General features: G+C 39.2%; 6 protein-coding genes across 9 annotated transcripts; 3 read left to right on the top strand and 3 right to left on the bottom strand.

Moving 5' to 3' along the window:
• Nucleotides 1-78: 78 nt before the first annotated feature.
• On the top strand, nt 79-6723 carry LOC117644874 (tonsoku-like protein). The gene is made up of 22 exons (XM_034384544.1): nt 79-235; nt 413-531; nt 605-734; nt 810-984; nt 1063-1189; nt 1273-1470; nt 1588-1702; nt 1771-1922; nt 1997-2131; nt 2233-2539; nt 2626-3029; nt 3100-3220; nt 3377-3552; nt 3630-3767; nt 3852-4213; nt 4311-4565; nt 4648-4820; nt 4914-5092; nt 5172-5291; nt 5374-5625; nt 5706-5878; nt 5968-6723. Exons 1-22 carry the CDS (start codon nt 220-222, stop codon nt 6287-6289), a joined length of 4149 nt encoding a protein of 1382 aa, XP_034240435.1. The 5' UTR covers nt 79-219; the 3' UTR covers nt 6290-6723.
• On the bottom strand, nt 6467-7965 carry LOC117644875 (ER membrane protein complex subunit 8/9 homolog). The gene is made up of 5 exons (XM_034384546.1): nt 7549-7965; nt 7295-7371; nt 7142-7211; nt 6965-7056; nt 6467-6877 (listed from the first exon to the last, which is right to left on the bottom strand). Exons 1-5 carry the CDS (start codon nt 7744-7746, stop codon nt 6721-6723), a joined length of 594 nt encoding a protein of 197 aa, XP_034240437.1. The 5' UTR covers nt 7747-7965; the 3' UTR covers nt 6467-6720.
• A 415-nt stretch (nt 7966-8380) lies between these two features.
• On the bottom strand, nt 8381-14356 carry LOC117645340 (probable serine/threonine-protein kinase DDB_G0268078). Of its 3 annotated transcripts, none has more exons than XM_034385446.1 (13): nt 14235-14356; nt 12865-13085; nt 12623-12770; nt 12483-12537; nt 12279-12400; nt 11983-12195; nt 11734-11905; nt 11466-11641; nt 10597-11364; nt 10330-10521; nt 10067-10248; nt 9848-9929; nt 8381-9778 (listed from the first exon to the last, which is right to left on the bottom strand). In XM_034385446.1, the coding sequence occupies exons 3-13, from the start codon at nt 12721-12723 to the stop codon at nt 9766-9768; spliced, it is 2076 nt and encodes a 691-aa protein (XP_034241337.1). In that variant the 5' UTR covers nt 12724-12770; nt 12865-13085; nt 14235-14356; the 3' UTR covers nt 8381-9765. The 3 variants fall into 3 exon arrangements, with proteins under 3 accessions (XP_034241337.1, XP_034241336.1, XP_034241338.1); XM_034385445.1 differs by lacking the exon at nt 14235-14356 and adding an exon at nt 13904-14182; XM_034385447.1 differs by lacking the exon at nt 14235-14356 and having other exon boundaries at nt 10076-10248; nt 12865-13423.
• On the top strand, nt 14210-19300 carry LOC117645342 (zinc finger protein 568-like). Its single transcript, XM_034385450.1, has 16 exons — nt 14210-14369; nt 15196-15242; nt 15348-15576; nt 15660-15721; nt 15802-15856; nt 15946-16150; nt 16221-16292; nt 16376-16465; nt 16542-16628; nt 16736-16792; nt 16872-17105; nt 17182-17325; nt 17416-17508; nt 17622-17723; nt 17802-17903; nt 17977-19300. The coding sequence occupies exons 2-16, from the start codon at nt 15204-15206 to the stop codon at nt 18083-18085; spliced, it is 1680 nt and encodes a 559-aa protein (XP_034241341.1). The 5' UTR covers nt 14210-14369; nt 15196-15203; the 3' UTR covers nt 18086-19300.
• LOC117645343 (FGGY carbohydrate kinase domain-containing protein) lies at nt 19297-22098 on the bottom strand. Its single transcript, XM_034385451.1, has 10 exons — nt 21717-22098; nt 21309-21420; nt 20985-21222; nt 20797-20924; nt 20537-20719; nt 20257-20464; nt 20039-20189; nt 19880-19954; nt 19518-19804; nt 19297-19449 (listed from the first exon to the last, which is right to left on the bottom strand). Exons 1-10 carry the CDS (start codon nt 21909-21911, stop codon nt 19371-19373), a joined length of 1656 nt encoding a protein of 551 aa, XP_034241342.1. The 5' UTR covers nt 21912-22098; the 3' UTR covers nt 19297-19370.
• A 1048-nt stretch (nt 22099-23146) lies between these two features.
• LOC117645349 (transcription elongation factor 1 homolog) lies at nt 23147-24234 on the top strand. 2 transcript variants are annotated; one of them, XM_034385462.1, is made up of 3 exons: nt 23147-23307; nt 23675-23794; nt 23874-24234. In XM_034385462.1, exons 2-3 carry the CDS (start codon nt 23679-23681, stop codon nt 24004-24006), a joined length of 249 nt encoding a protein of 82 aa, XP_034241353.1. In that variant the 5' UTR covers nt 23147-23307; nt 23675-23678; the 3' UTR covers nt 24007-24234. The 2 variants fall into 2 exon arrangements, with proteins under 2 accessions (XP_034241353.1, XP_034241354.1); XM_034385463.1 differs by having other exon boundaries at nt 23151-23216.
• Nucleotides 24235-24377: the final 143 nt, after the last annotated feature.

Here is a 24377-nt window from a genome sequence, read left to right as displayed (position 1 = left end):
AAGCAAGAAAAGATTTTCGGAAGTCTCACCGTGCAGTTCGGACTACCTGCCGTGTTCAAGGTTAGTCTGCTGAACAAGTTTTGTTTCTGCAGGTTGGCGTCAAGATGGCGCGCTTTCGGTGAATATTTGCCCTTTGTTTTCGTGCCGAGTGCCGTCTGCGGAGATTATTGTTAATTCCCATTCTCAATAGTTAAATGTAAAGAAGAGTGAAAACGAAGCATGTCCGATCTGAAGAGTAAGTCTCAGACTTTTTGCGTTATTGTAATTTGATTGACGTGTTGGTGGGGTCCAAGTTATGTCCATATCTGTACGCGTGTTCTTGGTTATACAGATAATAGGCTCATTTTCAATAAAACCATGATTCATTGTCCTGAATCTTAGTGTCATTATTTTGTTGTAATTTTAAATGCAGAGCTGCTGAAGTGCCTCGAGAAAGCTCGGAAACCTGCTGAAAAACATGCCGCAGCAGAGGATGTTGCAGAGTACTACTTCACCAGAGGCGATTACAGCAAATCGCTTGAATACTATGAGGTATGTTTTTGTCACTGAGTATTTAAATTCTTCGAAATCCTTTGATGAGCTCAAATGTTGGTTTTCTTGACAGGAAGAGCTGGAAGCAGCTCGTCAGCTTCAAAACAAATGTAAAATTGCTAAAGCGCATCGAATGATTGGCGAGGTCAAATTAGCGTTGCTGGAGTTTGACGAAGCTTTGAAGCACACCAAAATATATTACAGTATGTTTACTCACTCTTCTTTTGCATAGCAATTTTGTCCTCAAAATCATGTAATGAGCCACAAATTGGTTTTAGATTACACCCATGATGATGAGAGCCTTGTCGTTGAGAAACAAAGAGCTTTGACTACTCTTGGTAGAACATTCTTAATAAAAGCTGATAATACAAAAAACAAGGACTCTGAGGAATGCAAAAGAGATTATAAACTGGCCAAAAGCTGGTTGTGGAAAAGCCTACAAATTTGTCAAAAGTAAGTATTTTTCCATGAAAGAGATTCATTTGTATTTGATTGTCTGGTCTAATTCTGCTCTGAAATATTCTCCACTAGGCTTGAAGAACAAAAGAAGGTGCCTCCTAATGAAATACACGAAATGAGAGCCACATCATTGCTTAGTTTAGCTCTCACTTATGAAGGGATGTCAGAATGGGATGAAGCTGCTGAGCAGTTCAACTGTGTTAGTTTTTCTTTTATTTATTTCTGGGCCATTGATTTGGTGCTTGCTTTTTTAAGTTATTATTGTAAAGTTATTTTCTGTAGGCTATACGCATATGCCGCCTGAAGAAAATTGATAACTTGTTGCGAAACTGCTGCCTGGGATTAGCAAGCTTGTATCTAAGGCAAAAAAAGTTTACGGCCGCCCTCAAATTGTACCAAGAAGCTTTTCAAACATGTCGATCACTGCCAGAAAAGGAGCGGGTTCCAGCTGAAGTTGAGATTTTATTCTCAGAATCAGAGGTACGTGCCATCTGTATGTGGCTTGGTTGTTCACTTTCATTGTTTAATGATGGTGGAGGTGTATTTTCTAATAACCCAGTAACATATTGACAATTTTATTATTTCTTATTATTATAGGGTCATATGTGGATTGGTGATGCCTACGCTGCCCGCAAGGTACTTCAAAAAGCATACAAAATGTTGAAAAAGTCTAACCCTCATGCAGACGCTATTGTTTGCCGACTGAAAAATAGTAAGTTCCCTTACCTTTATTTAAACATTCTCATTGATTACTCTGCTAGACCTACTGTTCTTTTTTAGCTGCTGCAATTGACCTCCTTCAAAGGAAAATTCTTAACAATCCGGAAATGCCACCTGAAGATAAATACAAATGTTATGAGAGGCTTGGTGATGCTTTTGCTCAAGAAGGGGTCTTTACCTTCGCACTTGAAAACTATGAGAAGATGCTTGAGGTATACCGTGGTTCATTCTATCAAGGAAATGAGGATTAGTGCTACTTTTACTCTCAGTATGTTTTGATTTTCAGTTTGGAAAGATTGCAGACTTAGATTTGAAGCCTTGTTATGTATCCCTTTCTCAAACTTGTAAAGATTTGAAAATGTATGAGAAAGCAATTATGTACTACAAGGAAGAACTACTTTTGTGCCAATCACCGAAAGATGTAAGTATCTGTTGTTTGTGCATGTGTCATGCCATTGTTTTCTTCAATACCTCCTATTATGATCACAGTTACAGTTTTTTGTATTTTATGTGAATCTTCAGGCATGTGATTCACTCATGAACATCTATGAGTGTCAGAAAATGCTTAAATTACCTGTATTGGATCAGCTTGAAACTTTAGAGAAGGCACTTGTTGAAGCAAATAAAGATAACAATATAAATGTTCAAAGGGATATTTTGTCTGACATAGAAAAAGTTCAAAAAAAGGCTGGAAACAGTTTTGAAGCAGAGGATGCAAAACAGAAAAGGCTCAGCCTTGGAAATATTTCTTCTGAGGATGAGGAAGATGAAATTCAATCAACGCCTGATATTGCTGAAGTTTTAAACATAGATATAGATGCATTATCAGGTATGAGGTGTCCTTGTTTATTCAATAGTATTTTTAAAATTGTTATTCAATTCCATGTAGAGTTCTATGTCTCTTTGTCATTTCAGATGACAGTGACAATGAAGAAGAGGGCCTCTTTGAATCAACATTCAGTGCCAAGACTAAACGCAATCCCACTCGTTCTAAAGCCGTAACAAAATGGAAGAATGAGAGGGGCGAAACAAAGCTGCACAGGGCCTGTATTCAGGGTAATATTAAAGCTGTCCATACTCTGTTGGCACAAGGTGCTAATGTGAACGCCGTAGATTTTGCTGGATGGACTCCATTGCATGAAGCTGCTAACCATGGTCACATTGATCTTGTGGACTTGTTGTTGAAGCGTGGTGCAGATATAAACTGCAAAGGATTAGGGGGGGTCACTCCTCTTTATGACGCTGCAGAGGCTGGCAATTTTGAAGTTGTTGAGTTTCTACTTGATAGAAATGCATCTGTACATATTCTAACTGACACTGTAAGTATCTTCAAAATTCATGTGTATGGTGTGGTGTAGACCTGGTTTTCATATATCTTGTCATATACAGGGCGAAACAATACTTGATGGTCTTATTGAGTACTATAATAGAGGCTGTAGCACCTTATCAGCAGAAGACAAAGAACAATATCGGTGCCTGAAAGACAGGCTTCAGAAGCTCCTTGATAAAGGTATTGTTAGTTCAGCCATAGTTGGCAGGCCTGCAGACTTATTTATAGTGGTCCATGCCACTAAAAATCTGTGCTTTCATTTCTAAATTTCTTATATGGAGGACTTTATTATTTGTATTGTTGTGTTCTTTATCAATTTTATCTTGGACTTTTCAGAGGGAATCTCCTCTAAATCAGAAAAACAAAGTGAGCAAGGGAGTAAAGAGTCCAGAGCTGGAAGGAAGTCTAAGTTATCTCTTAAACGTACATCACCTAATAACTGCGCTGGGAAATTAAGGAGATATGTGGATGCAGACATCGATGAGTATCCTAGTCACAGAAAGAGGTCACTGGTAGGTAATTGTGATCACCATTTAGTTTGTAATATATTTTCAAAGTATAATTTATTCTAAAAAATATTTTTCCTTAGAGAGAGTTATCCCCTGTTTCAAGTCCCAAGTCCCCAGCCTCTGTACTTTCAGATGATGGGAGCTTAGATGATGAAGGAGAGGAAGGTGTATCAGAATACAAATCGGCTATTCAAAACCTGCGGAAAGTGGCAGAAACAGTTAGTATCGACAGCTTTCCTGTTTAGTGTACTTTATTATTTGTTGTCTACGCTAAAAATATTATCTTGTGCTTTATGTTTTAGTCTGTAAGCCAGGAGCCAAGGAAAAAGATAACCCAACCTTTGCTCTCTGAAAATGAAGTTGTGGACGATTGGCTTGAAGATGACATGGGAAAAGAACCCTCTAAAAAGCGAAGGAAGTCTGACCAGTCTGTATCCAGTTACTCTTACAGACCACTCTCTTTGAAAAGGAAAAGTTCTTCACGGATCTCTCTTAATAATTGCTCACCAGAGAGACCCCTGTCTTCCTGTTCTGTTGATGTACGAGAAAATACTAGATTATCAACGGGATCTCGACATTCAGATGTATTAGACTCTTCATGTAGGCTTTCTGATGGAGATGAAAGCATTCATATAGAAGCAATAAATGAGTTTGAAAACAGCTGGTACTTATATTAAGTCATCTTTAAAATATCCTATTAAGCGTTGGTTTTGTTTTAACCCTTGAAATTTGGCTTTTGATTTACCAATTCTTGTTTTCAGGTCACATCCTCCAGATATATGGTCAAACACTCCCCATTCAAAAGTGTCTCAACCATCTCTATTGGCATTTGGTGTGACACGGCACCATGGAAGCCAGGTTTCTGTACCCTCTCAGCAGTCAATTCCTGTCTCTCAGCATCCAATTCCAAGCTCTGTGAATGTTAAAGTTGAAGAGCACCGTCTAGCCATTTTTATTCAGGAACCTACACTTACTATAGGATGGCTTGCTGAAGAAGCTGCTAGAAGATATAAAAAGTTAGTTTAAATTTTCATGTAACAATTTTAAACTTTAGAGATTCTTTTTTTAATGCTGGTTTGTTGACCCTTATGTTTTAAGGTTGGGAGGGTGTCTCCCTGTTTTGGATATTTATTCTTTGGATGGAGCTCTGTACTCCAAAGATGACCCTGTACAAATGGTTCTTGGAGCAGACGTAATTGGTCAAGCAACATCATGGAGTGATACTTCCATCGCAGATAGATATAAAGAAGCATGCCACTTATTCTCTTGTGGTATGTAACTTCTCCTAGGTTTATCCTAATCACCTATAATGGAATGGAAAAAAACAAAACAAAAGTTTTAATTGTTTTCTGTTGATCTTGTAGATAAAGATGAGAGCATATCTTCCCTCTTAGAAGATAGTCAAGCCACACATTGTTTAGATATTGTGGATATGGTTTTGCCCACTCGCGTTTTTAAACCTATTATCAAAGCAATATCTATGGAGCGAAATTTATCAATAATCAACTTTGCGAATAATATGCTACTTGATGAAGGTGTTGCTGTGAGTAAAATTCCATCTCAGTTGTGTTTCTTTAATTAACTTGACCATCTATTTTTTTCTTCACTTATTTCCTTTGCAGGACCTTTGTAAGAATTTAGGGAAATTGTGCAACCTAACTCAGCTAGATTTGTCGGGAAACAATATTTCAGCACAAGGAATCAATGAATTAGCCAAGGCTGGAGAGAAAGGTTACTTAAAGGTAATATTTTCTTTGATGCTTGCAAGAGTGATGTTGGTTGAATTATTACTAGATCTCCAAATAATTCTGGCTTTTTTTGTAGGCTCTTCAAAGTTTGAATCTCAGTCATAACAACTTGGGTGATGCAAGTTTATCATACTTAGTAACATTGACTGCTTCTACAAAATATTTACGAAGTCTCGGTTTGGCTGACTGCTCTTTTAGCAGATCAATATGGGACAGTTACGACAGGCAATATTTGACTCTAAGTAAGTTGCAGAGTCTAGACTTAAGCCATAACAATTTACATGCCAAAGGTCTGGCAGGCTTCCTTGGATTCTCTGATCATCAGGAAGTAAGTAAAATCAATAATACTTATATTAAAACATTCCCCTTGATCAAAGTGAGTACAATAAAACTTAATGATGATTATAGGAGCGGCGTATTAATCCTGCTCTTCTTCAAAACCTTTACTTGATTGGTCTTGGTGGAGATCGTTTGTGTCAAGAGTTATTGCTGTTCTTGGAGCATGGAAATTCAGTTGCTCTGAGAGAACTGCATATTTCTTACTCTTCTATGCAAGATGAAGAGTTAAGACAATTATTGAGGTACAGCAATGTGATTTTAATGTGGAATGTCCACTTACCCACCTCTTACTCTATTTTAGAAACACTTTAACTCTTTGTTTTTATTTTAGTGTCTTGAGAAGTGCTCCTGAATTGCACACGCTGAGGCTACCTGCTGCCAAAACCCTTAGTGCTGACACCGTTTGTCAGTTATTACAACTGTCATCACTAAAATCATTGGAAATTCACAACAATAGAAGCATATGGAATAACAGTGACAACCACAGGATTGCTAGTGCTGTTAATCATGCTGCAAGTGAAGCATTGGAAAGACTCATCTTGAGAGATCCTCCCAAAGCTCTTGCTGAAGCATGGCGTACTGTTAAAGGGCTTTACTCAGCTACTCAAACTGCAGCCTTTGGTCTCCAAGTATTTACGACAATTTCTTGTTAATGTTAGATACTTGGTTTTAAAGATTGTATCTGTACCTCCGCAATGCTAACTTTTCATAAAGCCATTTTAATTATTTAAAAAAAACTTGTTTTCCGTACTTTGATTTATTTTCTGACAAGTGATTTGTTTGTAGAAGAGGGGTTACCAAATTTTCCTTGTGTTAAAAAGTTTGAAAAGTTGATGGTAATGGTTATATTTTGGATTTGGACCCTTAGAATTTGCTAGGTTGACACAGCATAAACATACATGTAATTGCAGCATAAATGAGAGACATCAGATGCTATGAAACTACATAAGTCAAATTTATGACAGTGTATACAATATATTGTATACACTCCAGTGTATGACAGTGGATACAATCAGTACTGTATTGAGGATGCAATATCACAAATGTAGGTTGATTTAAATAGATGACAATGTTATTATTTTCCTTATGATGGAGCAGCTGCATCATCTATTAGCTTGTTCAATTCCTTGTTTTTCCAATCTTGTGACACATCATCCAAATGGTTGTCAAAATCAACAAGTGTCTTGAAAGCTCTTTGCTCAAGAAGGGCAGCTGCAGTGTCTAGCACCTCATTGTCCACTCTGGGGAGAAGAAAGCCAATGGTAACAGCAGAAAGCAGAAAACTCAAATAATATTATCGATGGGAAAGGTTGAAATGTTTTACTCACTTGAAGTCTTTTCCACGCCATTTCCCATCATTGTATTGGGATACAGCAATACCAGCCGTTTCCATACTGAGAGTGAGATGTTTATTATCCACCTGCCAAACATTTGAAAAATGGTTACATCTGTGATCAATATTGTACAAACTGTATTATTATTTAATTTCCAGTCAGTGTACTTACAACAATGAAGCAAGCTGATGAAAAATTTTCTGCTATTTTGTCTGCGATTTTGTTTGCAGCTTTATCGATGCTGAATAAACAAGGAAATAAATATTCCGTCCAACAAGACAAGAAAACACTTCTTTTAGTCATCAAATACAAATGAATACTTACCTCAAGTCAGAAATGCTCTCATTGGCAACATAGTATCCAGCAATACTCAGATTTTCATTTGCCGCAGCATGATCAACCTGTGTTAGGAGACGATCAGTTGTGTATGGAGAAAGGGGGCGGAACAATGTGACTATTGACACAACATGACAGAAGAATGGAGGAGAAAATAAACGCAAGTTGCATGAAACGACGTCCTCTGACAGGTGACTTGCAGGACGTTACGGCCGGACCCTGTCACCGCAGAGGCGACTAACCTGAGTGAGGGCGATCTCGGCCATGGGGGAAACTTGGAGACAAACGTGGAAAAGCGGCACTGCGTCCGTGACCAGCAGCTCGTCTTTATCTTTGCTCAAGCGGCCCAAAAGCAGCCCATTTATGGCACAGTGTGGGTACTTGGCTGCGTGAAGAATCATCTTGCAGTACGCCCGAGCGCTGAGTGTTACCTCGGCCATGGCTTTCTCCGGTTCACGACAAAACTCACTAAGTAAACGCTACTTGGCTGAACGAGCTAACGGCTAGCTCTTAGCGGTTTGAAAGAAATTAACTGACGCACAGGATTCAACACATTCATTGATGAGATCCTAATAAAATGGACTCATTGATTGTTGTCATGTCAGCTGTGTTCTTGTTGTTTGTCTTGTCGTCCGCTGCCGAGATTGCTAATCATAACCCGAGTGGATTGGTGGACCTTGCGCGAGGCTAGTTGGGGTTCTCCCTGTCCCGGTTTGTGTGGAGGATGAAAGTAGACGCGGAACACACACCACGTCCGCTTCTAGGACTTCTAGGGCAAGCGAACGGGGAATGACACGGGGACAATGAGCAGGCATCATGTTTTCGGGACGAAAATACCAGTAAAGAAAATTAGAATGTCTTCCTGTGCCTCCCCCAGGGGATACCCGTCTAATGGGGCAACTTTTGACTGGTGGCCAGCCTCTTACCCTAGCCACTCCCTCACCCCCTCAACCTGGCCGGGTCATCCGTCCTCCTTCTCCAAGCAGGACAGATCAATGTAAGTTTCGCTTTGAGTTGTTGAATGTGAGAAGTTTCAAATAAGAGGAAAGTTGTAGTTGGAAGTAATAAACTTGGGATAGTTAACATTTTTATTAAATGCACAGCAGCTAGACTATCAGCAACTAGCAATTAATTAACAAACACAAAAGAACAATCTATATCACGCTGATTCAATGGACTGTCTAAGTTATAATGTTAATGAACTTTTAAAGCATGGGAGAGGTAAACAATGTTACTTCCTAAGTGTTGAAAAATAACATAAAGTGGATTAGGCTATAGCAGTAAACTTTGGTGGAAATCTTATGTCCTGGATAGGGCATTTATAAAATTAAACATAACAGGTACATAAGTTCATTACAATCATTGATTCAACCACATTTGAATATGGGAGAGATATTGCTTGATATTGGCTGTTACCAGAGAAAGGTGATTGCGCTGGAGTATCAATCTAGCTCCTACCATCTTTCATATCAATTGGCTGAGCAACCAACGTTAGACAATGTAAAAATATGGTCCCTTAAAATTTAAACAAGACAACTTCTTAATACCTAAGCAAAGATCTTTATGCTTGACCCATGCAGTGATACATAAAACCCATTTCAGTGCATAAACCATATCACCATGAGAACCTTTATACATAATTGGTGCCTTTGACAAAAAAAGCACCTGTGTATTTTATTTGATAGATAATATTCTTTCAACAATTGGACAAGCATACAAAAATAACAACAAATCTATTTGATTTCTTAGCAAAACATAATTGATTGCTATAGCTAGCAAATGACTGATAATACAGATTCTTGAGCACAATAGAATAAGAGTAAAGGCACAAGATGGCAATTTCATTTACATGTCATTAATTTGCACTAGATTGTCTGATTTTTTTTCTGATTACCTAGAGGGTATGATTGAATACTAAAAATTTTAAGTGGAACTAACTAGGGATAGAACACAGCAAAGAAACCCAAGAAAATGGAATGAATAAGTGAGAAGATGAAGAAGAAAAAGGCAAGTGTTCACAAAACATACATTCAACAAAACACTGCAAATAGATTCATTCATTCGGAATGGAATATTAACAGCAAAATACAGGAAGGTAAACACTAGGCTTGTAAAGTTGAGCACCACTTTGTAGCATTGATAGTTCCAGACATTACATTATAAGTACCAATTCAAAATCACACATGAGTAAAATGATTTAAATACTCAGACAGAAAGATTATTGATGAGGAAGGAAGTTAACTATGCACTTATGAATGCATACTTGATCCTTGATTTTATCAGTTCTCACTATTTTCATGCAGTAAATTACGAAAGGCAAAGCATGTTTGTAAATTATACATATTATGTGAGAGGCACATGCACATCCTCTACCATTAATTGGCAGTCCCATGAGAAGGCGAAAAACATCTCTTAACTAAGTATCACAGCTTGAAAATATTGGCGTTGAGTCTGACTCCTTATTTCAAATATCTAGAAGGGAAAATAGTGTTAGCTCTGGATAAGCTTTCAAAATAGAACCGTATACAAGTAACGTCTTACTTGGCAGCCCAATCAGTACGACCATGGGCACCTCCACTCTGGCGGGTTCCTCCAACAGTTGCTGAGCTTTTCAATTCAGAACCTATGAAGAGAAACATTTGAAATTATTAGTGAGAGCGGGCACGTTTTAGCCAATAGGAACAGCTTCTATACAAAAGAAATAAACTTATATGTTTTTATTATTGGTATGAGACTTTTTCACTAGTATACCTAGATTACCTGAATTACCAAAATCATGAAGAGGTAATCTTGTTGAGTGACCAGAAATATACCGTGATCTGGACAGATAGTGGTTCCTAGCTGAATCCATATGGGCGTGGTGTGACTGATTCCATGACGATTCGTTTTCTGGAAGTGCTGCAGGAGTTTCACTGAGGCCCAGTCCAATTTCATCCCTGCCCCTACAAAATAATAAAATTATAAATAAATTTTTGACAGCAAAGGTGTTTTTGCCTTTTACATGCCAACCAAAGTAAACATACCGACTAATATTTGTGCTCTGACCAGCAACATACCGGGCTACAGCAAGATAATGCTGTTTAGCACTTAATTTTCTTGGTTGGAATGCATCAGAGTTATAGGATGATGATAGCTGCCAATTGGCCGCTTGTCGATTTTCTTTTTGGCCAACCCCTTGCTGTTTGCTAATCCGCTCAGGTAAAACAATTTTGCTGCTGCAGAATAATAATTCAATTTAGTTCATATTACCTGAAAGAGTAATTTTAATTTGTTTAACTTAAGGAGCTCACCCCAAAATATCAGCAAAAGTATCAGTGTTACTCTGATCACTCCATGGGAAATGGTGAGATCTTGAATTAGAAGTAGGAGGAATATTTGTGATTGTTGCTTTGCTGGAATTGTGACTTTCCCTGTTCACAAGAGTCCTCATGGAAGAAGAGTTGAAATCTTGATTTTGTGAATAAATAACTTTATCTGTGGGCAGTCCTATTGAGGCCATGAAGTCTCGTACAGGGTCCTGCAGACTCGCTCCAGACCGATTGAACTCTGGTTGGACAATACTAGAGCGTCTGCTATCCACATCACTCACAACTTGTCTTCGACCAACAGGGTTTATTGAGTTCTGTCGTTTGCTTTCTGCATTGAGAGTACCACCATCTCCTGCTCCCTTTTGATACAGGTTCAAAGAACTGTTTCTTGTTCTCAATGAATTTCGTTCAGAGCCTTTTAAATTTGGTCCAGCATTTGGCATGGCTTTAGAACTTTTGAAGACTTGTTGCATGTCTTCTGTGACCACATCTGAATCAGGATCCATATTTTGAGTTGATGAGCTATTTTTACTACGAATTGATTCATTGAAGGACTGAGAGAGGAGCTCAGATGGTAAAACACTTCTCTTCAAAGAGGAATTAACATCTCTGCTGGTCTTGTCAGAGCCTAACTTTTGACTAGCATCTGGCAGCTCCACAATGTTGAGAGGCAGTAACTGTGCACTAGGTCTTGACTTTTGAGTTCCTGCAATTACAGCAGGTCGCTGGCCAACTTGGAAGTAAGGATACCTATCAATTGGAAAATGACCAGGTAAAAAAGATACTAAGGGAAGACATATTCCAAACCTTCCTTAATTTATCTCTTTAAAAAAAAATTAAAAAATACTTACCTTAATGCCTGTTGTGCTGTCGGCCTTTTAGATGGTGGCCACATAAGAAAGAGGTCCAATAGTTGGATTCCATCTTTACTTGCAGATGGTATGAGTGTTGAGAGAGGAGTCCGAGAAAATTGGGGAAACTTAAAATTCATTGAGGATGCCAATTGATACCCCTGAGGCCATTCATTCTGAAACAAATGAAAACATACATTATCTTTAAAAAATTTAATTGCTATTTATAATTTTGAGTAACAAAGCAGAAATTTTAAGACATCTGTACCTTGTCTGGTGTTCCTAAAAATGAACAAATCTTGAATATTTGATCCATTTCACTATTTCCAGGGAAAAGTGGCCTCAGGAGGTATAGTTCTGCCATGATACAACCAACTGCCCACAGATCAATTGGACTATTGTAGTTAGTTGAGTGTAACAAAACTTCAGGTGCTCGGTACCTGTAATATTAAAGATAAGTTATTTAATTGCATTTAATGACTAGCATGACTAATGAAGTAATAACACAATACATTACCATCGCGTAGACACATAATCTGTAAATGGAGGTCGTGACCGGATTTCCCTTGCCAATCCAAAGTCTGCTATCTTTACAAGATCAGGGCCCATGCATAAAAGATTTTCTGGCTTCATATCTCGGTGGAAAAAACCATGTCGATGCATAAATGCCAACCCTTGAAGAACTTGATAAAGGATATTGCGCACATCGGATTCTGGAAATGGTTTTTGTCTGAAAGACAAAATTTCATAAGCAGTCAAAGTTATGTTTTTCATACAATATTCAATAAACAAATCACTGAAAAATATAATTACCTATCTTTCATAAGTTGATAAAGGTTTTCTTTCATATATTCAAATACAAAGTAGAGTGTATCATTTTCTCTGATAACTTCTTTAAGTTTCACAACATTGGCATGAGAAAGTTTCTGTAACGACTGTGGGGAAAACATCAACATCATGTGCTTGCTGTACTTAGTCTACAAAAAGCTGAAAAGAAAACAAAAATTATGTGCATACCTTCACCTCCCTTAAATTCATTGCTTCCTCCCAAGAAAAATATTTTCTCTTCATTCTGCAACAGAAACACACCAAGTCATTTTTCTCACAACCATTAAAAGTTCACATATGCATTTTTAGATTGTTTCTTTAAAACTGACCTTTTGATAGCAACCTTTTCTCCAGTATCTATCCTTTGTCCAAGGACAACAGAACCATAAGTTCCATCCCCAAGCTGATCAAGTTGGATGTAGCGATTCATAATGATATACTCCTCTGGCAAACCTTATATAGTTCCTTTCATGAAATCTAAAATTACCAAACAAATACTTTTTTAAAAATTCTGTGCAATGAAAAAGTATGCGAATTTATACACTAATAAAATATTTCTCAGCGAACATACCTTTCTAGGCAATGTTACATTGCTGTTCAAGCAATACATTAAATCAAGGCATTCCATGTGACATTGCTGGGAGTTTAATCCAAATAATCTTAGATTAAAGCATTTGACACATGAACAATGTTTGTAATTTTCATGTGTTGAAAAATGGCCACAGTTGCCATTTTAATATCACATCAGAATTTGACTTGGGTCGATAACATCAGTATTGCATTAAGAGACTTCTGAAACCATGGTTCACAAACACACACTAACAACCAACACATCAGCTCATGGCCTCCTTTCTCATGTAGGGGTATTGATTATTTTCAGTGCAGGCCACTGGACTCTTATATACCACTGACATTTTCCTTTTCACTCCTTCGCTTCTCTCAGTTTGTCACAATGTTCGCCTTGATCACCTCACTAACAAATTGCTTTAGTAAAGTCCCAATTTCATAACGACCTTCCCTCTACAAAATTTGAACAGAAAAGGAATAGTTTGACAACAAACAAACTACAGGGCTGTATCCTTCCCCCTTCCAATTCTGTTCCAACTGGCAGTCCCTCCCCTCACTGCCTCTCACTGCCCCTCACCCCTACAACCCAACCCTGCCCTTTCCCTTCCCCCTCCAACAAGTCCCTCCCACATGTCAGTCAAGGAGAGGTGGGGGCAGAAGGGGCACGCCTCCTCACCCCTGTTGCTAGGCAACCTAGCCACCAAACATAAACATAGTTAAAGTAAAAGTAAAGTTGCAAGGAGCTTGTCTCCATGGTTAAGGACAGATTGGTGTCAGCCTTGGCATGGCGCACATGACTCTTATAGAAGGTCTTATCACTTAGAATATAAGGTCTTAAATATTTTATGTAAGTGTTGATATTTTATTGAAACCGGACTGAAAAAAAAAAGAACAGATTGAAATTCGACTGTCGTCTTAGACCAGAATATTTAGGAGAAGAAAACTTGGCTGAAAAGAGCATAATGTGCCCTGTCAAAACGGTTATAGTTTCTTAAGAGGCCATACTAAGTGTTGTCCTGATAAAAGTGATTAGATTCACTTACCGTTTATTTCCTCTGCAGATTCGTTAAATATTTTTAAACTTAACTGCCAGAAAGAACTTTTGGGCTTTGAGGCTTAGACATGTTGAGACATGTCACCCTATTCTCTGGATCGCTTTGCATCCTCATCCTTCGAAATCCCGGTAGTCAGGCTCACATTAGAGTCCGTCAAATTTCGAATAATTCGAACTGGAACAAGGCCCGATCTCAAATTTTCTCACCGGCAGGCAACCGGCGCCTTTCGACCTCCGCAAGACGAAGGGGGTGGGGGAGGGGAGGGGGGCGAGTACTATTTTTTTCGTTCTTCCTTCTCCCTTCGTCCACCTGTACTCACCGCTCATCTCTCTCCTTCTCTTCTCCATCCGTTCTCCTCGTCCTTCCTTCCTTCTTCTCAGAAATGGAATTGGCTCTAGTAATCGTGCGCACTCATTAAATAGTGCCGAGCAACTCTATCTACCGAATGTTAGTGGTGTGTTAATTTTTAGTGTTTCGCTACTTTTCAAACGGATAAGTCGTTACATTTTAACGGGCCATTTTAACCTCTCGCGAACTTCCTTCGCTATATTTTCTGCACATGTGCAAGACACAAACAACGGCGGAGTAATATTCACAACACTCCCGTCTGGCCGGGATCAAATTATTCCGAGATTTTCTTGTGTTTCAATCCATTGTTTCACAGAGGACGTAATGTTCGCCTAGAAATATTTGTTATGCTTCGATTTTTTAGTGTGAAAATCGACACGGTTTATTTGGCTGCCTTCATGTGAGTGCCGATTTCATCTGTAGAATAATGAAGTTGACAGTGCCTAAGGTTAATTGTCATATTTGACAAATTTACTCGACTCGTGAAATTAATAACCATTTGAAGATTGATATAACTCTTTTGTCGTCGCAGCAAACTATAGTTATGTGGTTTACATTATCCTCTTTACATCTCTTGAGCTATTGAGCTCAATTAGCTTTTATCAAATTTGTTTCTAATATAAAATCCTCAGTGGAAAAAAGACATTTTTTTCTTTCTTGATAAAATTTTGTCAAGCCCATACACATCTCTTGTATTGCATTGTAAGATACTTTGACTATTTGGCTTTATTGCTGGTTTCCTTCAAAGTTATGCTCCATTTAGTCATATGTTTTGCTTAAAAACTTCAAATTATTTCTGATTTTTTGCTCAAGAGTTTTTGTTTGCATTCTAGACTAGTGTTATCTCAAGTGTATCAGAGTGTAAATAGATTTGTCTCTGAAAGCAGTCATGTTTGTTATATTATGCAAGCTTTACATATTTTTGTTTACAGGATTTAAAATGCGTGGCACGGTGTTAAAGCTCAGGAGTCAATTTATTGTAAGTTCCAATTTATTTTTACAGTAACTAATTCATTTGTTGTTCACTTATTCTTTTTATTACATTTTCCTTTTAGTGTTGTCATAAAAATACTATGGTTTTCAGGACTCAAGCTCGGCTGAAGATGAAGAACCTGCTAACAATGGTTCTCTTTATGGTGAGCAAGGCGATCTTTCAAATTGTGTTAGTTTCATAAATGCCAAGAAACAACCAGAAGATATGAACAAAAATATCTTCATATCAAACCTAGACCTTCATGAATCATCTGTGTCAAAATTTGAATCTCTTAACATACCCAGTGTTGGCACAACCTACCAGCGTCAGACATTTGACTGTAAGGCAGCATTTTTATTTTTGTGTGCCAGTAGTTAGGTTACTGCTTATGGTTTTCTGAAATGATTTGTGTTGGGCTTTCAGGGAATGACACATCAATGTGGAAAGCAATGTCAAAGCATCCTATGTTTCCTAAATATATGGAGGTATGTTATATCTAGATATCTTAAAATTTGGTATAGCAATACGAATTTCTGATTTTTTTAGTCTGATTTATTCCCTTCAGCTTCAGTCTCAACTCAACAGTTTGTTTGAGGAAATTCGCATGGATTGCAAACGAGGTGATTACCCAGTTTCTTGTTTCTGATCACATTTTGGTGAGCTGTATGAAATTATTGTCATGAGTTTAATGAGGTACTTGTATTTTCAGCGGCATGTGAGAAGGCGTTCTCTTCTCTGGTGAAGAATACTGCAGACTCTCCGATTGTTGCTACCCCTTGTGTAGTAGTTCCAGTTCCTGTTTCAAATACTGTACCTTCGGAAGTGCCTTGCAAAAGGAGGGGAAGGCCTCCTTTGAAGAAGAAGCCAGGCAGGCCAAGGAAAGATGCCTCTGCTGCTGCAACACCGGATCCTGAGTAAGTTCACTTTTTATCATTAATCCAGTAATTGTGTCTGAGTCCCCTGCTAAATGTTATATGTTTGCAGTTGGAACAATAGCTCGTCTACATCAATAATCAAGCACACAAGGAGATGTCGAGAGGACTTGTTCCTAGCTCGGTAAGAGTACATGTGCTTGGTTCACAATTGCTAAATGATGTAACTTTGTCAATGAGTGTTTTAAAACATACTTTTGTTTTCAGAAAACCAAGTTGGATATGTCAAAATTGTGCAAGGCGGTTTTCTAGTGCAGGATGGCTTGAAAGACATCAATCATTTTGTTCATTTTCAAAGTGGGTATTACTTTCTTCATTTTAATTGGTGTATTTACTACATGTTAGCTATTGCTGAACTTATTGCTTGTATTAGGTTGACTCAGGATGACAGCCAAGAGATAGACCAGGATATTTCTCAGACCACTAATGGAGATGTCGCTTCTGAAGATGAAATGGACAGGTAAACATGGCAGTTTCATGTTACTGAAACGAAGTGTTGGACAGCATTTGTTCAAACAGTTATTTTCACAGATAGTTTTCACTTCACAGAAATTGCTCTCCTTCCAGGTCCTCTGATGCCAGTTTCGTGCTGTCTCCCAAATCAGAAACTAAAATCAGAATAGAGTAAGTGTATTTTCTGGTTATCACTTAGTTATGCAATTTTTGAGTGTCAACTGAATTAAATTTCAATCATCATTTGCAGACGAAAAAGCTCATCTTCAGTGCTACTCCAAACTTTCAGCAGTTCTAATAGTCCTCTTCAACCAAAAATGGAAAACCATAATTGTGCTGATGATGATGAAAGCACTAAGAAGCCTTCTTATGATGAGGACCCTTTTTGTGGCTTAGAAAGTTCAGTTTTGTCATGTGAAAATTGTAAAGAACAATTCCCTTCACAATCTCATCTTCAGAGACATTGGGAGGATCACACAGAATGGTAGGTTTCAATTCAATATTATGTCTTCCTTTTTTTCAATACTTGGGTGTAAAGATTTTCTTGCTCTATTTTGCAGCAAATCACATACGTCTTCGGAAAGCAATGGCAAAGATTCAGGGGATTGCTCATCAGATTCTAGTGTTTCATCGTGCAAACATTGCGGAAAGACATTTAGAAAGAACAGACTTTTGAAACGCCACCAAAGCATGTGCCATATAGGGTTCGTTCTCATCCCTTCCACGTTTCATCGACTTTATTGTGCTTCCCATTTGTGCGCTTAGAAACTCACTGGTTTTTTAATATTTTATAGCTCTAAGAAGAAACTTTGGCAGTGTACCAAGTGTTTTAAAGCCTTCAGGAGACAGTTACACTTTGAAGATCACCAGAAAGATTGTTCTAAAGGGTGTGTATTGACGGTCTCAAAATGTGTTGTGGTTTTAGGGTGATGTCCATCAACCTCAACATCTTAAGCTTAAAGTTAAAATGTCTTGTTAATTTGATTTTTCTCATTTTCAGTAAACATATTACAAGAGAAATTCAAAGATGTGAAAATTGCTCGCTACTTTTTCCTACTCAGAAAAAGCTTTTGAAACATCAAGCCATATGTTGTCCAGACAGGTTTGTTAAATGTTATACCAATTTTCATCAATGAACTTGTTGCTTCAAATCATTTATCTTGGCTTTGTTTTGCTCCAGCAATAACCATATGATAAAGCTGTTGAAATGTTTGAAATGTTCGCTGATGTTTCCCAGTTACAAGAAACAGCTGAAACACAGAGCTGTATGCTGCCCAGACAGGTAACAATGAATTTCTAAAGGTTAAGCAGTATTTTTTCAACTGTGGATTTACAATATTCATTTTTTTTTCCAGTGATACTGATGCTAAGGTTTGTCACTTATGTTCGAAGGTGTTCATCATGCATGATAGAATGGCGGCTCATAAAAAGAAATGTTTCAAAGTTGCCAAAAACTTGTCATAATGTTTTCAACTGTTTTCAAGGTCCTTCCATTGTTTTCTGGTAGAAAACCTTACTAGCAATGTTTCTGCAAATGCCAATGTTATGAGACTTATTGTTTTGTTTGAATCTTTTTTTATATACTTTTTTCAGTGTCAAAGTTTCTACAATTAATGTACCTGTGCAGCATTACTTGCTTTAAATATTTTTGTATCACATAGTTTTCATTAACATGGTTCATAAGATTTTGTTTTTCTGCTATCCATATCTTCAATCTATTACCTACTTTATTTAAGCTTATTAAATTAAGTGATTGCATGTGGTAAGCACAAATGATCTCAATACCACATTAGACTGCAGACCTCCTATATTATGTGAAAAAAATCATATGGAAGAGGATTATGACCTTAATTGTTACTGTGCTCTTTGTATCTTTATCACTGTGCAGGTTAGTTATGCCTTTTCTAACTTGTTTTTGATTCCTATGTTGTACCTTTAGTTTAGCAGATGCTCCTTGATCAGTATTGTGAATGTATATTGTAGATGTCACTTAATATTTGTTTTGAGCTCATTTGTCATGTTAGTGTCTGGAACTTAAGTACTATTTGTGAAACCAGTTTCTGCCAATTGGCCTGTCTAGTTGCATCTATTAGCTATATTGTATTGTTTTGGACCAGGAAAGTTACAATCTTGAAACTTTCCATCAAGTAGGTGAATTATTAGAGATATCTATTAGACCTTCGTTGACCAGATGTTTAATCATATCTCATGTATCCAAAACTGTCTAAATGTTGTTTTCTCTTGATGTTCTATGTTTTTGATTTGATTGGATATGGTTCATGTTGTTGAAGTTCGATTGCTAATCGAAGCGATTTGGAAATGTTGGATGATCGGTATATGTTACTTTTCTTGTTTTTTGACTAGTAGTTTATACATACAGTTAACTGTAAGTACAGAATTTAAAACATATGTGTTTTATTATTACTATAGTTTTAATTGTTAGATGTATAGCTTGTAAAGACATTCTACTTTTTACAATATAATTTTGTTACTTAATTGCAAGTATTTTTACCTAAAGGTGTACTTTAGCAGTGTACTGTTTGGATTGATGAAACCAAAACAGTATGAAAGAAAGAGGGGGAATCTCTTCAAACATGTTTTGTTGGTGCCAAATGATGTGAGGATTAGTTATGTTCCTGCTATCTAATACTGTACAGTGAAATAAATCACTGAAATATCCTTGGTACTTTTATTTGTTAAGTTGGATGTTCATACCAAAAGGGAATATTTGGTGGAATGCAATGTTTGTCTAAGAATCCATGATACTCTTGTACTCCCTTTGATGTTGAACCATTTTCAAGAATATCTTAAACTTTTTATCATGAAACCTGAAAAAGAGCAATGGTGGTGTAAAGGTTGCAACTATTGAATAAGTTGGAATTTCCAATAATTTTACCTTGATTCGACAACTTGCTTATTAGGTGTCACAACATCAGCAGAACCACCCATTGAAATCATTGCCTCTCCAACAGTGAAATAAACACCTGCAGCATATGCAGCTAACATAGCAGACCCTAGTAGCACTGACTCTGGCTCTTTGGCACAGAGAACAGGGAGGCCAAGTACATCGGCATGGACTTGGACAAACATTGGGTTTCTGCTTAATCCTCCACAGAGCAGAACACTTTCAATATTGGTTATGCCTTTCTCATAAAGAGCATTCATAATTTGTTTTGTGCCATACTGTGGAAGAAATAAGAATTTATTTAGGTAATAAGAAAAATAGTTAAAACAGTTCTATCATGTTAAGAATCTTACTGCTAAGGCTTGGAGAGTGCTGAGATAAAGTAAAGCCAAACTTTCTTCATCCTTTGCCAGACTGAGGCCAGATAGCTGGAAAAAAAAAGTTATCATCCTCACTAAGATTGTTTTCTTCATTGAATGATTATATCTTTCATTAATTTGTTTGTACAGTACCATTCCAAGCAAGGAAGGGTCGGCAAGAGGAGACCGATTGCCGTGGAAGTCAGGCCACATGTGCAGGTTCTTTGTCAAAAACGATGCACTGGCTACGCCATTTTTGTCTGCCATTTCCTGAAGTATTCTATTGAGGTATTGCTGAATGTGTCTGAAATAAATTTTTGTCAACAACATTGTTTGTGTCAGTAAAGCTATGGAGGAATTAAACTACTTACTCTTTAGGAGCCAACTTTTCCTTTGCTGCTGGGAATGCTGGGTGTGTGTTTATAATGTGGTCAACAAGATGTCCAGTACAAGTTTGGCCACCCTCTGTAAGCCACAGATTTGGTACCATGGCACTCCAGTAAGGACCCCACAGGCCATCGACAAAATGGATCTCTCTTGATAGAGCCATGTGACATGTGGATGTACCACAAATGAGTGCTGCAATAACCAGAGCTGTAGTTCTAGTACATTACAGAATGTCACAACATTAGTTCTTTTTTAAAATTTTACCCAATTTTGATGAAAAGTCCTTGCTAATGTTTTCAGCATTGCAGCCCATGAGTCCCACACCTCCTGCATGGGCATCTATGATGGATGTTGCTACTTTGGTGCCTGGTTTTAGCCCTAACTCCTTAGCAGCATTCTCAGTGAGTCCTGATCCAACAGGGGTTCCAGGATCAAGGACTTCCTGCCCTAAACAAATAAGTAAAATTATCAGAAATCTGTCAAAAAAATAAGAATTGACTTAACTTGAGCCTTGGAATACTTACCAATTTTGGCTGCGTTATTTTTCAAGAGATCTTCCAACCCTATGCTCTTGAAATAGGCTGCATTCCAGCCTTCTTTACTCTTCTCATTGGCGAGGTAAGTCCATTTGCACACCAAAGAACACAGAGATCTGAAATATTTTTTTTTTTTAGATATTTACCATTGTTATAAATTTTATGGCATTGCTTACCGTGAATGGGATCCACTAGCTTTCCATGTGAGGAAATCTGGCAAATCCATAAAATGGTGCGCCTTTTCCCAAGTCTTCGGAAGATTTTTTTTCAGCCAAAGTAATTTGGGTGTCTGCATTTCAGGTGATATGCTTCCCCCCACATATTTCAGGACCTCTGAATTTGTGCTATTGATGAATGCAGCCTCAGCGTTGGCTCTGTGATCCATCCAGAGAATTATGTTTTGTTCAGTTTCACCTGCAGAATTAAATACAATTGATTTTACAGCTGTATTCTAAAATTCTATTACTACTCAAACTTATTTTGTTTAAATCTTGTCTTACCTTGGGGGCTTACTGTAACTGGTAAGTGATTTTCATCCAGAACCACAAGCGAACATGTTGCGTCAAACCCGATGCCTTTGATAGTGTCCACTGGAATGCCTTGAGTCACCTCCTACCGAAAAGAGACTGGGTTCATTGAGTGTAGGCCTCTGTTTCTGTTTTCCCGCGTAGAACGGCTAGGTTAGGTTAACGAACGGGAACCCGTTCTTTCCGGATGAAACCCCAAAAGACCTCTCAGCAGGCACGGTCTGGGGTCTTGGCGGGGGACGACGCGACGGCTGGACAGTGGAAGTCCCACAGAGGCTTCCCCTTGCCGCCGCTACGCAGCGCCGCCATCTCTTGCCCTCAAGCGTCAAGGGCACATTTCAATGATTGCTATTTTTATTTCATCCATTTCCGGCGCCTTACCTGCACGGTGGCGCAGACCGCGGCCCAGATGTCGTCCCCGGACTGCTGGAAGTACTCGGGCCGGGGCGTCCAGGTCCGCGTCGGCCTGACGGCCACCTTGTGCACAAGGCCCGTCGACGCCGAGACGAGCGCGGCGCGCGCGCTGCCCGTGCCCACGTCCACGCCCACCACCAACGTGTCCTGCATGGCCTGCATGGCGAACTAGTGCGTCCTGGACAAGCCGCGGACACCCTGACGCGCGCCTGTCGCCTGTCACGCCGCGGCACAGTCGCTTGTCCTTGCCACTCTCCGGCGCTGAGTGGAGTGGAGTGACGCCGTGATGTGGATGTGACGTGACGCGCGCCGCGAGGACGACGACGAGGCGAGGAAAATGGAAGAGCTCTTCCTCCGGACCGCGCGGCGCTGTGCCGGCTGGGCCGCCGGGCCCGGCTGCGTCCGAGGACGTCGCCGCGGCTGCAGTCCTTCAGTGCCTTGCTGACTTGCTGGCGGCCGGGGAAGGCTTCGCACTACTTCGCACGCGGCCGCGGCATCGCGATGACCCTTGCGGTCCTCGCGGGCCACGGGGAGGGTCGAGCTGCAGGCTGAGCGTCTCTCTCGCACCGCGACAAGGCGCCTCGTGGGTGCGAGAGAGACAGAGCGACGAAAATGACGCCCGGAATCAGTTGATGTGGCCGCGCCGCCACTATCAGTTCTGAGATTTGTTTTCCTGACGCGCCAGTTTGGTCCGTTTGAATCGGGGAGGAGAGCGGGGAGGGTGTTTAAGTTGTTGAAGTGTCCGCTGTCCTGTGGATATCCTCTCGAGGAGGTTCATTTCATAGTTTATGGTTTCGAGTTACGTATGACCCATCACTCGCCGGTAAATTTTCGAGACTACGGCGCTCTTTTGAGTGAAGTGTGGTCGAACCTGCGACAAACAGTCAAGGCCACAGGTGTGATGATACGCCACGCCCCACTCCCGGCGTCTCTCAATTGTGTCATGCCTGGTTAGTGCCTGCATGCTGCCGCTTGTCTCGCTTCAAGAGGCCTTGCTAATCGCGTCATGGAACGGACTTCGACAAAAGTCTTTTTGGTTACAAAAGGTGACGACACCTCCTCGCCGTCCCGGAGCGTCGCGCTACCTAGATCGTGCCAAGTCATTTGGTCTGCAGGGAAGGACCAGGGACCTGCGCTGCGCGGCCGCGGTGCAGTGGGCTCGAGTCCTCTGAGCGCTCGGTGCAGCATTTACGCGCTACACTACAACCCCTCATCGATCGCCGAACGGATGTACGAATCCGCAGAATCACTTGCTTTCAAGAAGCTATCGATGTGTGAGGTTTGAAGGCAGGGTTCGGTTAGGTTCGGTCGGACGTGACGGAGGGAAACTGTGGAGGGGAAGTGGCGGGAAAAGAAAGGTGCGGTAGAGGGGGAAAGAGGAGGAGAGGGGAGGGGAAGAAGGAAGAAGAAGAAGAAGAAAAATAAAAAGGATAAATCATCATGGCGGTGAAATTCTAGGCAACAGCGGTAAAAACAGACAAAAATTGACGGAAAGTTTGTAGATTGGTAGTTTGTGTTCGCCTTTTGCTTCTGTTTCGTTACTTCTAAAGCCCCCAAGGTAATTCAAGTATAAGTCTGTTGCAACTGATTTCTAAATGCAACTGTCCAGTACTTAGTTGAGGAACAGGTCTGGAGGTTATGTTGTATTGTTTATAAGGCCCATCAAACTAAATTACTTCTCAAATCAGCTTTTTTTTTTCAAAGTATTTTAATTGTGGCCCGATTTTTTTGCTCTGATGTCCTGAGGGAATGGTTATTTATAAAGTATTTGTACTACTTCATCCTGATTCCTTGGAGCTGATCCACTTATCCCAAGATTTTGCTGGGCAACCAAATTTAAGAGGTTTTTTAAACCTCCTTTCCACTTTGTACCCATGGTATGGTCTTTACATTGTATGATTCCTCTACTGTATTTTTTGTTTCAGCACCATGGGTCGGCGCAAGTCCAAGAGGAAGCCTCCTCCTAAGCGAAGAGCTATTGAGCCTCTTGATTCCCAGTTCACCTGCCCCTTCTGTAACCATGAGAGATCTTGTGAAGTGAAAATGTAAGTATACCTGCACTTCAATTTTATTCCTTTTGTTGTTGTTGACACTTTCTAATGTTGCTGATATATTTGATTTCAGGGACAAAAGTCGAAATTCAGCACGAATAACATGTCGTGTTTGTATGGAAGACTTTCAAACTACTATAAATTTTTTATCTGAACCGGTTGATGTGTATAATGATTGGATTGATGCCTGCGAGACAGCTAATTAACATACTATTGTGTTTTTCTGTGATTCAGCAAATGATTTGAACCTTGTCTGTTCTTCTCTCTCTCATGAGGTTCAAATGATTTCATTTGTGGACAAATTTTTAGTCTAGTTTTGTTAATTGTGGCCTGTCAGAAGTTTTGACTGAAGACTCATCATTCATGTTTCCAGCACTTTATTTGTAATGCATTGTTTGTACATACCACAAATATATGTAAAACTGAAAGATAGAGCAGTGTTTAATTTAATGTGAAGAACCATTCAACTCATAACTCAAACCTCATCAGTTAGAAGGTGAAGTGTTTTCCTTCGAACATTTGTCCAATTCTGGTCTGATTCTCTAAGTTCTTTGGAAGCCTTAAGAGTTAGTAAGGA

This window comes from Thrips palmi, unplaced genomic scaffold (assembly GCF_012932325.1).
Source record: "Thrips palmi isolate BJ-2018 unplaced genomic scaffold, TpBJ-2018v1 HiC_scaffold_18, whole genome shotgun sequence".
NCBI classification, from domain to species: Eukaryota; Metazoa; Arthropoda; class Insecta; order Thysanoptera; family Thripidae; genus Thrips; species Thrips palmi.
Note: the sequence above shows the minus strand (reverse complement) of the source record. Positions and strands in the feature narration are given on the sequence as shown.

Bases quoted from the DNA above. Each gene is read 5' to 3' on its own strand.
- LOC117644874 (XM_034384544.1), top strand. The intron at 532-604 runs GTATGTTTTTGT...TTTTCTTGACAG, and splicing joins AATCGCTTGAATACTATGAG to GAAGAGCTGGAAGCAGCTCG. The intron at 3,768-3,851 runs GTTAGTATCGAC...TTTATGTTTTAG, and splicing joins TGCGGAAAGTGGCAGAAACA to TCTGTAAGCCAGGAGCCAAG.
- LOC117644875 (XM_034384546.1), bottom strand. From the start codon at position 7,746: ATGGCCGAGGTAACACTCAGCGCTCGGGCGTACTGCAAGATGATTCTT. The intron at 7,372-7,548 runs GTTAGTCGCCTC...CTCCTAACACAG, and splicing joins CCGAGATCGCCCTCACTCAG to GTTGATCATGCTGCGGCAAA. The intron at 6,878-6,964 runs GTGAGTAAAACA...TCTTCTCCCCAG, and splicing joins TGGCGTGGAAAAGACTTCAA to AGTGGACAATGAGGTGCTAG.
- LOC117645340 (XM_034385446.1), bottom strand. From the start codon at position 12,723: ATGAATCGCTACATCCAACTTGATCAGCTTGGGGATGGAACTTATGGT. The intron at 12,196-12,278 runs GTAATTATATTT...TTTGTCTTTCAG, and splicing joins TATCAACTTATGAAAGATAG to ACAAAAACCATTTCCAGAAT. The intron at 10,249-10,329 runs GTATGTTTACTT...ATTATTTTGTAG, and splicing joins CAGAGCACAAATATTAGTCG to GGGCAGGGATGAAATTGGAC.
- LOC117645342 (XM_034385450.1), top strand. From the start codon at position 15,204: ATGCGTGGCACGGTGTTAAAGCTCAGGAGTCAATTTATT. The intron at 16,466-16,541 runs GTGGGTATTACT...TGCTTGTATTAG, and splicing joins TCATTTTGTTCATTTTCAAA to GTTGACTCAGGATGACAGCC. The intron at 16,629-16,735 runs GTAAACATGGCA...CTCTCCTTCCAG, and splicing joins TCTGAAGATGAAATGGACAG to GTCCTCTGATGCCAGTTTCG.
- LOC117645343 (XM_034385451.1), bottom strand. From the start codon at position 21,911: ATGCAGGCCATGCAGGACACGTTGGTGGTGGGCGTGGACGTGGGCACG. The intron at 20,720-20,796 runs GTAAGTATTCCA...TTATTTGTTTAG, and splicing joins AAATAACGCAGCCAAAATTG to GGCAGGAAGTCCTTGATCCT. The intron at 19,805-19,879 runs GTAAGATTCTTA...TTTCTTCCACAG, and splicing joins GCACTCTCCAAGCCTTAGCA to TATGGCACAAAACAAATTAT.
- LOC117645349 (XM_034385462.1), top strand. From the start codon at position 23,679: ATGGGTCGGCGCAAGTCCAAGAGGAAGCCTCCTCCTAAGCGAAGAGCT. The intron at 23,795-23,873 runs GTAAGTATACCT...ATTTGATTTCAG, and splicing joins AGATCTTGTGAAGTGAAAAT to GGACAAAAGTCGAAATTCAG.